At 38.5% G+C, this 14845-nt stretch overlaps 1 protein-coding gene across 7 annotated transcripts in view; it reads right to left on the bottom strand.

Annotated features, from left to right (window-relative positions):
* Positions 1 to 2086: 2086 nt before the first annotated feature.
* Positions 2087 to 14845, bottom strand: part of LOC118936439 (basement membrane-specific heparan sulfate proteoglycan core protein-like) — a 100266-nt gene continuing 87507 nt past the window's right edge. For all 7 annotated transcript variants that reach the window (XM_036987398.1, XM_036987399.1, XM_036987400.1 and 4 more), the window contains 16 exons: positions 8710 to 8982; positions 8277 to 8549; positions 7863 to 8183; positions 7491 to 7769; positions 7073 to 7321; positions 6666 to 6776; positions 6524 to 6548; positions 6341 to 6435; positions 6063 to 6113; positions 5870 to 5953; positions 5536 to 5598; positions 5334 to 5405; positions 2826 to 2888; positions 2472 to 2546; positions 2244 to 2300; positions 2087 to 2108 (listed from right to left, as the gene is read on the bottom strand). In XM_036987398.1, coding sequence (XP_036843293.1) covers positions 2101 to 2108; positions 2244 to 2300; positions 2472 to 2546; positions 2826 to 2888; positions 5334 to 5405; positions 5536 to 5598; positions 5870 to 5953; positions 6063 to 6113; positions 6341 to 6435; positions 6524 to 6548; positions 6666 to 6776; positions 7073 to 7321; positions 7491 to 7769; positions 7863 to 8183; positions 8277 to 8549; positions 8710 to 8982 — 2099 coding nt within the window. In that variant the 3' untranslated portion in view covers positions 2087 to 2100. The remainder of the gene's footprint in view (positions 2109 to 2243; positions 2301 to 2471; positions 2547 to 2825; positions 2889 to 5333; positions 5406 to 5535; positions 5599 to 5869; positions 5954 to 6062; positions 6114 to 6340; positions 6436 to 6523; positions 6549 to 6665; positions 6777 to 7072; positions 7322 to 7490; positions 7770 to 7862; positions 8184 to 8276; positions 8550 to 8709; positions 8983 to 14845) is intronic.

Genomic DNA, 14845 nt, shown 5'->3' with positions numbered 1-14845 from the left:
TTAGAGTGGTATTTTACTGTCCCCAGCACAAGCACCACCTGTGTAATGATCATGCTGTCAGGTGTACGGATTATATTGGCAAAGGAGAAATGTTCACTAACAGGGATGTAAACACATTTTCCCAAAACATTTTTGAGAAATAAGCTTTTTGTGTGTATGAAACATTTCAGCTCATGAAACGTGGGACCAACACTTTACATGTTGTGTTTTATATTCTTGTTCAGTATATACACTATATGGCCAAAAGTATGAGAACACTTGCTCGTCAACCTTCTAATTCCAAAATCAAGGGCATTAATTTGGAGTTGGTCCCCCTTTTGCTACTATAATAGCCTCCACTTTAATGGGATATCTTTCCACTAGATGTTGGAAAATTGCTGTGGGGAATTGCTTCCATTCAGCCACAAGAGCATTAGTGAGGTAGGACAATGATGTTGGGCGATTAGGTCTGGCTCGCAGTCGGCGTTCCAAATCATTCCAAAGGTGTTCAATGAGGTTGAGGTCAGGGCTCTGTGCAGGCCAGTTAAGTTCCTCCACAACAATCTCGACAAACCACTTCGGTACAGACCTCGCTTTGTGCACAGGCGCATTGTCATGCTGAAACAGGAAAGGGCCTTCCACAAACTATTGCCACAAAGTTGAAGCACAGATTTGTATAGAGTGTCATTGTATCCTGTAGCGTTAAGATTTCCTTTCACAGGAACTGAGGGGCCTAGCCCGAACCATGAAAAACAGACCCACACCATTATTCCTTCCCCACCAAACTTGACAGTTTCACTATGATGCATAGGGACAGGTAGTGTTCTCCTGCATCCGCAAAACCCAGATTCGTCCGTCTGACTCCCAGATGGTGAAGCGTGATTCATCACTCCAGAGAACACATTTCCAATGTTCCAGAGTCCAATTGTGGTGAGCTTTACGCCACTGCAGCTGATGCTTGGCATTGCGCATGGTGATCTTAGGCTTGTGTGCGACTGCTCATCCATAGAAACCCATTTCATGAAGTTCCCGACTAGCAGTTCTTGTGCTGACTTTGCTTTTGTGAGCTCGTGTGGCCTACCACTTCGCGGCCGAGCAGTTGTTGCTCCTAGACGTTTCCACTTCCCAATAACAGCACTTGCAGTTGACCAGGGCAGGCATTTTAAAGAACGGACTTGTTGAAAAGGTGGCATCCAATAACGGTTCTACGGTGAAAGTGACAGTTCATCAGTACCAGCCATTCTACTGCCAATGTTTGTCTTTGGAGATCGCATTACTGTGCTCGAATTTATACCCGTCAGCAAGGGGTGTGGCTGTAATAGCAGAATCCACTTATGTGTGTCCACATACTTTTGGCTGTGTAGTGTAGTATTCTATCATCTGAGTGACAGAAGTAATAAACCAAAGACAATACATGCCAATAGATTTACAACACAACAACTCAATGCACAATTTAATACACAATACACTTGCTGTAGCTACAGATAATAATCATAACACCATATCATTGTTTCAAAACCTGTTGCAGTTATACACAGTTAAACCAATATTAAATCAAATATTTTGGTGAGATATATATATATATATATATATATATATATATATATATATATATATATATATAAATAAATCCTTTATGTGTGTGTGTATCTGTGGGTGTGCTTGTGTGTCTGTGTGCGAATGTGTGAATAATCTATATTCCCAGGTATTTCCTGCTCCTCCTCTGATGTGTCCCTCCATCTCCCTCAAGGACCTGTAACATATCACCACACAAAGTTATTTATCCCTCAAGGACCTGTAACATATCACCACACAAAGTTATTTATCCCTCCATCTCCCTCAAGGACCTGTAACATATCACCACACAAAGTTATTTATCCCTCAAGGACCTGTAACATATCACCACACAAAGTTATTTATCCCTCCATCTCCCTCAAGGACCTGTAACATATCACCACACAAAGTTATTTATCCCTCAAGGACCTGTAACATATCACCACACAAAGTTATTTATCCCTCAAGGACCTGTAACATATCACCACACAAAGTTATTTATCCCTCCATCTCCCTCAAGGACCTGTAACATATCACCACACAAAGTTATTTATCCCTCCATCTCCCTCAAGGACCTGCATGATGTAAAAAAATCCCCTAAAATTAAAACTGAGACATACTTCAAATAGATTCATTGGAATATGATATCAGAACATTAGTTCCATATTTATATCATTTTAGTATCAATAACAAATGGCTATTAGTCTTACCGGGGCATGACCGTGGCTTCAATTGAGAATAGACTGAATCTGCCTCGGGTGGGGTTGCTGTTTTTGTAGGAGGATAAACATCAGCATAATATATTAGTTATATTCAGAATCATTAACAAAATAATACCCAGACTAATATACAGAATAACATCCATTTATTCAATATGGGGTCAAAGAGATATGAGGTTCTGATAGGGGGAATATGGAAGATGGGATGTCCAGTCTTACCTCTCTTCTTCTTGGTTTTGACCTTCTTTTGGAGGTCAACCTCAGCATAGGTCACATCAACAGGTCCAGCTGCTGCTGACAATGGACATTTCCAGTCAACAAATGGATGAAATTAGCTTAATGCATATTCTGCTTTCCAATTGGCCAGCCTGTATCTTCAGACAATTTAGTTGCAAAATAATATTTGGTTTGAGAGTGCAAATCCAAATGTATGTTAACATCAACGCTAGAATCCATAGTTCATCACACTGATGATAAAAATGTAACATGATCAGAAACATTTCTCACCAGTTTGTCAGGACATACTTACATATAGTTTCATACCCGTTTAATAGATTGTTGATTTAATCTTACCGGGGACTGTGTATGGCTTCACTAGAGAATAGACAGATTCTGGCTCAGGTGGGGTTGCTGTTTCTGTAGGGGTGAGGATAACACATCAGAATAATATAACAGTTATATACAGAATAATATAAAGAATAGTGTACAGTTATTTACGGAATAATATAGTCATATACAGACTAATAATATACAGTTATATACATAATAATATACAGTTCTATACAGTTATATATGGAATAATATACAGTTATATATGGAATAATATACAGTTCTATACAATTATATATGGAATAATATACAGTTATATATGGAATAATATACAGTTATATATGGAATAATATACAGTTATATATGGAATAATATACAGTTATATATGGAATAATATACAGTTATATACATAATAATATACAGTTCTATACAGTTATATATGGAATAATATACAGTTATATATGGAATAATATACAGTTATATATGGAATAATATACAGTTATATATGGAATAATATACAGTTATATATGGAATAATATACAGTTATATACATAATAATATACAGTTCTATACAGTTATATATGGAATAATATACAGTTATATATGGAATAATATACAGTTATATATGGAATAATATACAGTTATATACAGTTATATATGGAATAATATACAGTTATATATGGAATAATATACAGTTATATACAGTTATATATGGAATAATATACAGTTATATATGGAATAATATACAGTTATATATGGAATAATATACAGTTATATACAGTTATATATGGAATAATATACAGTTATATATGGAATAATATACAGTTATATACAGTTATATATGGAATAATATACAGTTATATACAGTTATATATGGAATAATATACAGTTACATACAGAGTAATATAGTTATATATGGAATAATATACAGTTATATATGGAATAATATACAGTTATATATGGAATAATATACAGTTATATATGGAATAATATACAGTTATATACAGTTATATATGGAATAATATACAGTTATATATGGAATAATATACAGTTATATATGGAATAATATACAGTTATATACAGTTATATATGGAATAATATACAGTTATATACAGTTATATATGGAATAATATACAGTTACATACAGAGTAATATAGTTATATATGGAATAATATACAGTTATATATGGAATAATATACAGTTCTATACAGTTATATATGGAATAATATACAGTTACATACAGAGTAATATAGTTATATATGGAATAATATACAGTTATATACATAATAATATACAGTTCTATACAGTTATATATGGAATAATATACAGTTATATATGGAATAATATACAGTTATATACAGTTATATATGGAATAATATACAGTTACATACAGAGTAATATAGTTATATATGGAATAATATACAGTTATATATGGAATAATATACAGTTCTATACAGTTATATATGGAATAATATACAGTTATATATGGAATAATATACAGTTCTATACAGTTATATATGGAATAATATACAGTTCTATACAGTTATATATGGAATATATGAAAAAAAGTCAGTAAATAAAACGGTGACCGAAACCAGACAGAGGGCCATGATTGTAAAAGGCTAGGGACTTGAGTGGCAGCTCCCCCGACTATACATATACAGTTATATATGGAATAATATACAGTTACATACAGAGTAATATAGTTATATATGGAATAATATACAGTTATATATGGAATAATATACAGTTCTATACAGTTATATATGGAATAATATACAGAGTAATATACAGTTCTATACAGTTATATATGGACTAACATACAGTTATATATGGAATAATATACAGTTATATATGGAATAATATACAGTTATATACAGTTAATATGGAATAATATACAGAGTAATATACAGTTCTATACAGTTATATATGGACTAACATACAGTTATATATGGAATAATATACAGTTACATACAGAGTAATATAGTTATATATGGAATAATATACAGTTATATATGGAATAATATACAGTTCTATACAGTTAATATGGAATAATATACAGAGTAATATACAGTTCTATACAGTTATATATGGAATAATATACAGTTATATATGGAATAATATACAGTTCTATACAGTTATATATGGAATAATATACAGAGTAATATACAGTTCTATACAGTTATATATGGAATAATATACAGTTATATATGGAATAATATACAGTTCTATACAGTTAATATGGAATAATATACAGAGTAATATACAGTTCTATACAGTTCTATATGGAATAATATACAGAGTAATATACAGTTCTATACAGTTATATATGGACTAACATACAGTTATATATGGAATAATATACAGTTACATACAGAGTAATATGAAGTTATATACAGATTAATATCTAGAATAATAAACTGAATAATATACAGATATATACAGAATAATTTATACAATTATTCAATATGGGGTCAAAGAGTTACGAGGTTCTGATAAGGGGAATATGGAAGGAGGGATGTTCAGTCTTACCTCTCTTCTTCTTGGCTTTGGCCCTCTTTTGGAGGTCAACCTCAGCATAGGTCACATCAACAGGTCCAGCTGCTGCTGACAATGGACATTTCCAGTCAACAAATGAAGGACTTAGATTATTGCATATTCTGCCTCTTCGTCCCAAACTCAGAAATGACGAATTAAGGTTTTAATGACTGCCAACCTGTAGAATGGGTCTTACCTGTGGCTTTCCCTGTCTTCACCTCAGAGTAGACTGGATAGTCTTTAGGATAATTTCTCTTTTCTGAGGAGAAGGAAGAATTTGTAAATATACATCTACATGAAATGTCGATTACAGTTTTGTAGTGAATTGCCATGAAAAAAATTATAATTACAGAACAGTCTCAACAGCCAATTATTGCAGAATATACAAGGATAGGCAGCAACAAGAACCACCAGTATTTCAGTTCTCAAATCACAGAGCCATTTTCTCACACAACTCTTTTCAGTACAATTACATTAGATTATTTTTCCCTCTGGGATACACTGCTACATTTGTCACAGTTGAGGATCACCTTTCTTTTTCTTGGCCAACTTTTTCAGCTGAATCTGGGCGTAAGTCACATGACTTGGTCCAGCAGCAGAAGCACCAGCAACATCTGAGACATAATACACAAACACCTCCACTTAGTCAAACTCTACATGTCATATTAAATGAAGAGCAGCAGACTACTACACATTCATACTGAAAACATTACATTACACTACCGTTATCATTGTTGTCTGAGGAATTGATCGTATCGTAGATGTTAGCGTCACCTGTTGGTCAGAGAAGAGAGATATTTTGTTTAGATTTTTAGGTTGGTTATCCTAAGCTTGACTAGGGATCAATTGGGAAGTATAATGAATTTGGTTAACTTTCTGAATTGACCGGAATTTAAATGATTTTGTCCCCAAAGCTGGTTGTTATACAAAGTGCATGTAGATGAGTCAGTGTATGAGGTTACAGAGATGAGACTGGTAGAGGTCTGGGCTGAGAGACTGACCATGTAGACATGTATAAACAGTATCAGGAGCCTGACCCTGGGTAGATCCTTGGTCCTGTTGGGGGTCCTGGTTGGTTCTCTGGGGCTGAGGGGGCCTACAGGGAGAGAGACACTCAGCATAAGAAGCACAGAGAAGATGTTATACTGTATGTATCAATATAGTTGAGAGACAGGTGTACTCACCAGAATATTCTGTTGAAACAGGAACCTGTAATGACAAACACATTGTGTTATGTACTGAACTTTCTCCAACTATTTTAATTTTTATTTAGACATTTTGATTCTAAACATAATAATATTAAATGATACATTTCAAAAGTCTTACCTTTTCTGTTTTGATATCTCACCAGCAGGACCAGGAGAATGACCAGTAGAACACCAGCAACAACCAGACCCACAACCACTGCTACTAGGACTGATGTAGAGGATCCAGGAGCTACGACCGGAGAGAGAACAGAACAACACCATCAGACTCTGAGGTGGAAAATAAATAAAGTAGTTCAATTCCTGTATGTATCTGGTGAGAGAACAGGACAGACAGAGAGGATATATATTTATGGTATAGAGCATGAAAATAAAGTAGGCTGGCCCATCTTTGGCAATTTAGTTGACAGATCATATTTTCTAGGGAAGTGGAAATCCAAAACTATTTTAACATCAAAACTTAAATCACATGATTTTCACACAGATAATAAAAAGGTAACTAACTTGTGATCATAAATGTTTTCTCACCTCTCACTGTCACCCAGCTCTCTGGTGATTCTCCTTCATCAGATTTACACTTATAGAATCCTTCATCTGACTTGGATACTGTAGGGATGGTCATCTCTCCTGTGGTCTCATTCTTGATGAGTGTTCCATCTTTGTAGAAATCAGTCTTGGGGTTAGGATTTGTTCCCTGATGTCTAAATGTACAGGTCAGAGGCACAGAGTCTCCTTCAGTCACAGGATGGACAGGACTCTCCAGGATCACATCACCATCTGTGTAACATAATATATAAATAATACTGTAAATCTGGAGTCATCACTCACAATACATCAACATCTTATGAGCGTGTATTTATGAGATGCAGTCATTCAGTTACAGAATTGAACATATTATTATACATGTATTTATGAAAGATTAGCGAATGTTGTACAATAGACGTACCATTTACTGTGATGTTGACAGCATTGCTGTACTCTCCTGATCCAGACTCACACCAGAACACTCCACTGTACCATGTGTCCAATGATGTGATGGTGCAGGTGGATTCTGTTATTGATCTCCAGGTAGAGACACACTCTGGCAGCCATGCTGTCTCTGTGTGTCTCTTCAGTCTCCATCCAGTAGAGTTCCCCTTCAGCTCACAGCTCAGTGAGAGAGACTTTGATGTAAAATGTTGAGTTCTGTTGGGAAGTACTGTAAGAGACACTGAAGGCTGCAGATCTGTAACAAAGAGAGACAGCCAAACCTATAGTTATATAGACACATGAGGGTGACTTAAAGATGATTTAATACAGTTTCAATGCAGTTGGTTACCTCCTGACCAGAGAAACTGAGGTTCACTGTAGAGTGTGTCATAGACTGGGTCTCCTCTCCCAGCTCTACACACATATCCTCCTGTGTGAGTAGGACCAGCAGGGATCAGAGTGTAGGAGTCTTCACTAGTCCCATTGTCAGATAGGGGCTGTAGAGAGTAAGACTTGTCTGATAGGGAGGGTAACCCAGCTCTGTGGGGAACAGCCCTGTACCAGGAGAACCTCCAGCCTGTAGACGTCTTGTCAACTTTACAGTTCAGAGTCACTGAGTCTCCAGGGTTCAGCCACTGAGGAGAGATACTCAGGACAGGTTGGGGTTGATCTGTGATTTGATAGAGGACAGGTTTCAACCTTTCAGTCTTAGAAAGTATTCTACTGAACCCAATTTAATTTATACTTGATTAGATAGACTTACCAGACACGGTCAGTTTTACAGCATCACTGGTCTTGGAGAACTTGTTTCCCTTTACACCCTCACAGGTATATGATCCACTGTTAGACATGTAGACAGGACTGATTCTGTACTCAGGCTTTGTGTTAAAGGAGATCACTACCGGACTATTCTTATACCATCTGTAGTTCCAGTCAGTGTCTCCACCTCCCTGTATGTCACATCTCATAGTGACAGTCTCTCTAATGAATATCTGGGTCCAGTTGGGTTGGAGGGTCAGAACAGCAACAGGTCTCTCTGCATAGACACAACACAGAAAACTGAATAAACAGTTGCACTATAGCTTCAAGTTATCTATCATTGTTGTGATACAGTAAACAGACAAATATTATACCATAGATTACTGTCTATCCATATACAATAGCATAATTTTAACATAAAACTGTTTTAGACTCACCAGTAATGTTTATCTGGACTGGGTCACTGTACAGGGTGTAGTAGACTGGGTCTCCTCTCCCAGCTCTGCACCAGTACTGTCCTCCATCAGAGACACTGACCCTGCTGAGTGTGTAGGAGTATCTAGAGGCTGTGGTTACTGGAGTAGAGTCTGGTCTGTGTCTGTACCAGTAAAACTTCCATCCAGGCGACTCTACAGTACAGCTCAGTGTCACTCTGTCTCCTGTGAATACGTCTTCTTTGTCTGAAGTCAGTGTGGTCTTTGGCTGATAATCTGTGGGTATTTCAATAGGTTTGAGTGATAAGATAACAACAACAACAACTAAAATACTCACTATTCACAGTAACAGTGACATCATCACTGATGGATGAAGATGTGGGTCTGGATCTTCTCTCTCCCTGACACCAGTAGAGACCCTGGTCAGACTCAGTAACTCTACTGATGGTTGAAGATGTGGGTCTGGATCTTCTCTCTCCCTGACACCAGTAGAGACCCTGGTCAGACTCAGTAACTCTACTGATGGATGAAGATGTGGGTCTGGATCTTCTCTCTCCCTGACACCAGTAGAGACCCTGGTCAGACTCAGTAACTCTACTGATGGATGAAGATGTGGGTCTGGATCTTCTCTCTCCCTGACACCAGTAGAGACCCTGGTCAGACTCAGTAACTCTACTGATGGATGAAGATGTGGGTCTGGATCTTCTCTCTCCCTGACACCAGTAGAGACCCTGGTCAGACTCAGTAACTCTACTGATGTATGAAGATGTGGGTCTGGATCTTCTCTCTCCCTGATACCAGTAGAGACCCTGGTCAGACTCAGTAACTCTACTGATGGATGAAGATGTGGGTCTGGATCTTCTCTCTCCCTGACACCAGTAGAGACCCTGGTCAGACTCAGTAACTCTACTGATGGATGAAGATGTGGGTCTGGATCTTCTCTCTCCCTGACACCAGTAGAGACCCTGGTCAGACTCAGTAACTCTACTGATGGATGAAGATGTGGGTCTGGATTTTCTCTCTCCCTGACACCAGTAGAGACCCTGGTCAGACTCAGTAACTCTACTGATGGATGAAGATGTGGGTCTGGATCTTCTCTCTCCCTGACACCAGTAGAGACCCTGGTCAGACTCAGTAACTCTACTGATGGATGAAGATGTGGGTCTGGATCTTCTCTCTCCCTGACACCAGTAGAGACCCTGGTCAGACTCAGTAACTCTACTGATGGATGAAGATGTGGGTCTGGATCTTCTCTCTCCCTGACACCAGTAGAGACCCTGGTCAGACTCAGTAACTCTACTGATGGTGGATCTGGTATTATGGTATTTATACTGGGACAAGCTAATCTCACTGTTGTCTTTGTACCATTTATAGCTCCATTTTTGTACTTATAAATGAATGATATAATGTATACCCATTCATACCCATTGATTCTTGAAGAATATAATCTGGTTTTACTACAATGTTTGTAAACAATGTAAATGTAAACAGACAATGTAAAGCCTCAAAACTTTGTTAAAACTATAATTCATTTATGGGTTGTTCTACAGAAGTGGTGCACTTTTGGGGGTTTATATTTTTTTTCTAAGTTGTATCCTATTTTTCCCAACTTTCAACACACGTCTTCCAGCATCTGTCAGATAGATATATATACTTCTCACACACTTTGTTTATATTGTATACCTGAATTCCTTACCACCACACTAAACGGGTCACTACAGAAACATAGTGAAATATAAGCAGTAAAGGGAGCACCATGCACAGTAGTGATCATTCTGATTAACCTATTACAGATTCATATGAGAAAATGTATTTGCATAACAAATTAACTAAATAGTAAAAACATGACGTTTAACCAATTTTCAAAACCTTTAAATTGAATTTACAGAAATATAATCTCTATTGTTCTCTGTAAAATGTTCAATGTTGATTGTATGAATGTGGAACATGTTGATTGATTTAATTACTTAAGCATCTAATTCATTATGTTGTTAAATGTTTAGTTCACTTTTCCTTTCATTATTTTGGCAAAATAGCAGGTGTTTTGGTGTAAGTTTTTAAAAATAGAGATAAATAGAGAACGCTAGATGGAAAAAAAAACTAATTTTACTACAAACATTGCCATTGACGGCTTCCACCATTAAAAACTAGTCAACTGGGTGGGGATTCCTATGGTTTGGGAGTGATCAGCCAATGATCAGAGAATATTGTCTTCCTCCAATTGGGTTGCCTCATAGGGAAAGATAGAGGACTCTAGTACCTAAAAGCATGTTTTTGCATGGGCAGCACTATTGAGGACTTTCACAATTTTTAAGTATTCAACTGGGTTGGACTTCCTATGGGTTAAGAAAGGATCACATACTTCCATTCAGGTCATCAAGGGGGAGAGCCAATTAATTATAATTGTGAGTAAACATTCCATAACTGCAGGTTGCAGTATATCACCAACCTTGATGTTTTACCACTTCAAACAACACACTAGGTGGCAGTGTGAACCCTTTCTGTTTGTTTACCAACTCATAGAAATAGTAGAAGAAGACAATTGACGATTTCTAAATGGAGATGGCCTCAATGAAGCTGCCCATCTTCTCACAGATGCCATAATGCGACATACAGGTAGACAATAATGCAATGTCTATCTAAGTCCATGTGTTACCTATGGTTTGTGAACCAAGTTTTAGACCAGAACATTGGTCCCACTATCCAGAACCAGTTAATTGAGACCATAACAAGATAAAGACCAAATGTAAGTGTTCTTGAGTGGTCTCAAGACCAAGACCACTAGATCCTGAGTGGTCCCAAGACCAAGACCACTAGATCCTGTGTGGTCTCAAGGCCAAGACCAATAGATCCTGAGCACATGGGCCGTTTCTGCAATTGTAAGAAGCTCAAGTAAAGTAAACTTGAGTACAGTACATTAGAACACAGTAGAGAACAGTAGAATACATTCAAGTAGAGTACAGTAGAGTAGGGTACAGTTTAGTAGAACACAGTACAGTTCAGCAGAAAACAGTACAATACGGTCAACTAGAGTACAATAGAGTAGGGTACAATTCAGCAGAAAACAGTTCAGTAGAGTACAGTACAGTAGAGTAGGGTACAGTTCAGTAGAGCACAGTACAATAGAGTAGGGTACAGTAGAGTACAGTACAATAGAGTAGGGTACAGTACAGTAGGGTACAGTACAGTAGAGTACAGTAGAGTAGGGTACAGTTCAGTAGAGTACAATAGAGTAGGGTACAGTACAATAGAGTAGGGTACAGTAGTATATGGTAGTAGTAGTGTTTTGCTCAAATATATATCAATGGGTCTTGGATGGTTTGAGCCCCCCTGTAGGCTATTAGCTCCATTAGCTCTGACATATTGAAAACTCTAATCATTGGCGACTCCATTACCCGCAGTATTAGACTTAAAACGAATAATTCAGCGATCATACACTGTTTACCGGGGGGCAGGGCTACCGACGTTAAGGCTAATCTGAAGATGGTGCTGGCTAAAGCTAAAACTGGCGAGTGTAGAGAGAATAGAGATATTGTTATCCATGTCGGCACCAACGATGTTTGGATGAAACAGTCAGAGGTCACCAAGTGCAACATAGCTTCAGCTTGTAAATCAGCTAGAAAGATGTGTCGGCATCGAGTAATTGCCCTCGCTAGAAGCCTGTGTTTCAGACATAAGGAAGTGGATGGCTGCAAACGTTCTACTTTTGAACTCGGACAAAACAGAGATGCTTGTTCTAGGTCCCAAGAAACAAAGAGATCTTCTGTTCAATCTGACAATTAATCTTAATGGTTGTACAGTCGTCTCAAATAAAACTGTGAAGGACCTCGACGTTACTCTGGACCCTGATCTCTCTTTTGACGAACATATCAAGACTGTTTCAAGGACAGCTTTTTTCCATCTAGGTAACATTGCAAAAATCTGAAACTTTCTGTCCAAAAACGAAGCAGAAAAATTAATCCATGCTTTTGTTACTTCTAGGTTAAACTACTGCAATGCTCTACTTTCTGGTTACCCGGATAAAGCACTAAATAATACGGCTGCTAGAATCCTGACTAGAACCCAAAAATGTGATCATATTACTCCAGTGCTAGCCTCCCTACACTGGCTACCTGTCACGGCAAGGGCTGATTTCAAGGTTTTACTGCTAACCTACAAAGCATAACATGGGCTTGCTCCTACCTATCTCTCTGATTTGGTCCTGTCGTACATACCTACAAGTACGCTACGGTCACAAGACGCAGGCCACCTAATTGTCCCTAGAATTTCTAAGCAAACAGCTGGAGGCAGGGCTTTCTCCTATAGAGTTCCATTTTTATGGAATGGTCTGCCTACCCATGTGAGAGACGCAACCTCGGTCTCAACCTTTAAGTCTTTACTGAAGACTCATCTCTTCAGTGGGTCATATGATTGAGTGTAGTCTGGCCCAGGAGTGTGAAGGTGAACGGAAAGGCTCTGGAGCAAGGAACCGCCCTTGCTGTCTCTGTCTGGCCGGTTCCCTTCTTTCCATTGGGATTCTCTGCCTCTAACCCTATTACAGGGGCTGAGTCACTGGCTTAATGGTGCTCTTTCATGCCGTCCCTAGGAGGGGAGCGTCACTTGAGTGGGTTGAGTCACTGATGTGATCTTCCTGTCTGGGTTGGCGCCCCCCCCCTTGGGTTGTGCCGTGGCGGAGATCTTTGTGGGCTATACTCGGCCTTGTCTCAGGATGGTAAGTTGGGGGTTGAAGATATCTCTCTAGTGGTGTGGGGGCTGTGCTTTGGCAAAGTGGGTGGGGTTATATCCTTCCTGTTTGGCCCTGTCCGGGGGTATCATCGGATGGGGCCACAGTGTCTCCTGACCCTCCTGTCTCAGCCTCCAGTATTTATGCTGCAGTAGTTTATGTATCGGGGGCTAGAGTCAGTTTGTTATATCTGGAGTACTTCTCCTGTCTTACCGGTGTCCTGTGTGAATTTAAGTATGCTGTCTCTAATTATCTCTCTCTCTCGTCGGAGTGCATGCTGGGAGTGAGTCGTTAAGCAGGAGTGATTGTGAGAGCGAATGGAATTTCTTTTCACTCTATCGGGTTTTGGTATGTATATATATATATATATATATATTGATTAGTTTAGTTGTTTTAAGGGTATCTTGTTTAACTATCATTAAGCACATATAGGGGTGGTGGGATCTTTGAGGTTGGTTTTTCGTGAGGGCACAATCAGCGGTTGTGAAGTGGGTGGGGCTGGTTGCAATGGCCACTCGCGGAAGTGTAGAGTTTGAAAAACTGAGTCGGAGGCATGGAGTAAAGATTCCTGCTGCGGCCGGGTGTTCAGTGGAAGACTGTAGCTTGGCTGAGGGTGCTATCATTGGGTATGATAGCATCAAATCAGCCTCAAGGATGAATAGCGCTGTAGTGATATTCTTAGATTCAATTGAAAAGGTGAATAAGATAGTTGAGAGAGGTGTTGTGTTGCGGGAGATACAGACGCCGGTATTTCCGCTTATGAATCCGGCGAAGAAAGTTATGCTTTCTAACGTGCCACCATTTGTTAGAGATGAAGTGTTAGAGCGAGAGTTATCTCGCCATGGTCAAATCGTATCTACAATAAAGAAGGTTCTTTTTGGATGTAAATCTCCGTTGTTGAAACATGTCGTGTCTCAGGAGACAAGTGCATATGATTTTAAAAAAGGAAGGAGATGAACTGAATTTAGCGTTTAGTTTTAAGATTGATGGATTTGATTATGTCTTCTATGCATCTACTGAATCAATGAAATGTTTTGGATGTGGAAGAGAGGGGCATTTGGTGCATAGTTGTCCAGAGAATGAGCGCGCTGAGCCTGGTAGTAGCTTTAGTGCGGGTGCAATTAACGCACCACCGCGAAGGGATGAAAATACTACGGGTGCAGTGGAAGAGAGAAGGTGGGCAGATGTGGTTGGAAAAGTAGGAGAGGAAGGCATTGTGTATACGGGGGCAATTGTGGTAGATCAGAACAAAGAGGGAGGGGAAACAGTAGGTGAGATTGCGACTGCCGTCGCTGAGGTGGTGCTGGAAAATGAAATTGGAGGTCAAGAGGAGATTGAAATAACGGAAAAGGAAGCGGATGTTTTCAAAATACCGAGGAGTAAAAGGAAGAATTTAAGGGGTGGTGAAGGGTCTAA

Source organism: Oncorhynchus mykiss, chromosome 9 (genome assembly GCF_013265735.2).
Source record: "Oncorhynchus mykiss isolate Arlee chromosome 9, USDA_OmykA_1.1, whole genome shotgun sequence".
NCBI lineage: Eukaryota > Metazoa > Chordata > Actinopteri > Salmoniformes > Salmonidae > Oncorhynchus > Oncorhynchus mykiss.
The sequence above is the reverse complement of the archived record's forward strand: the minus strand, read 5'-3'. Positions and strand labels throughout refer to the sequence as shown.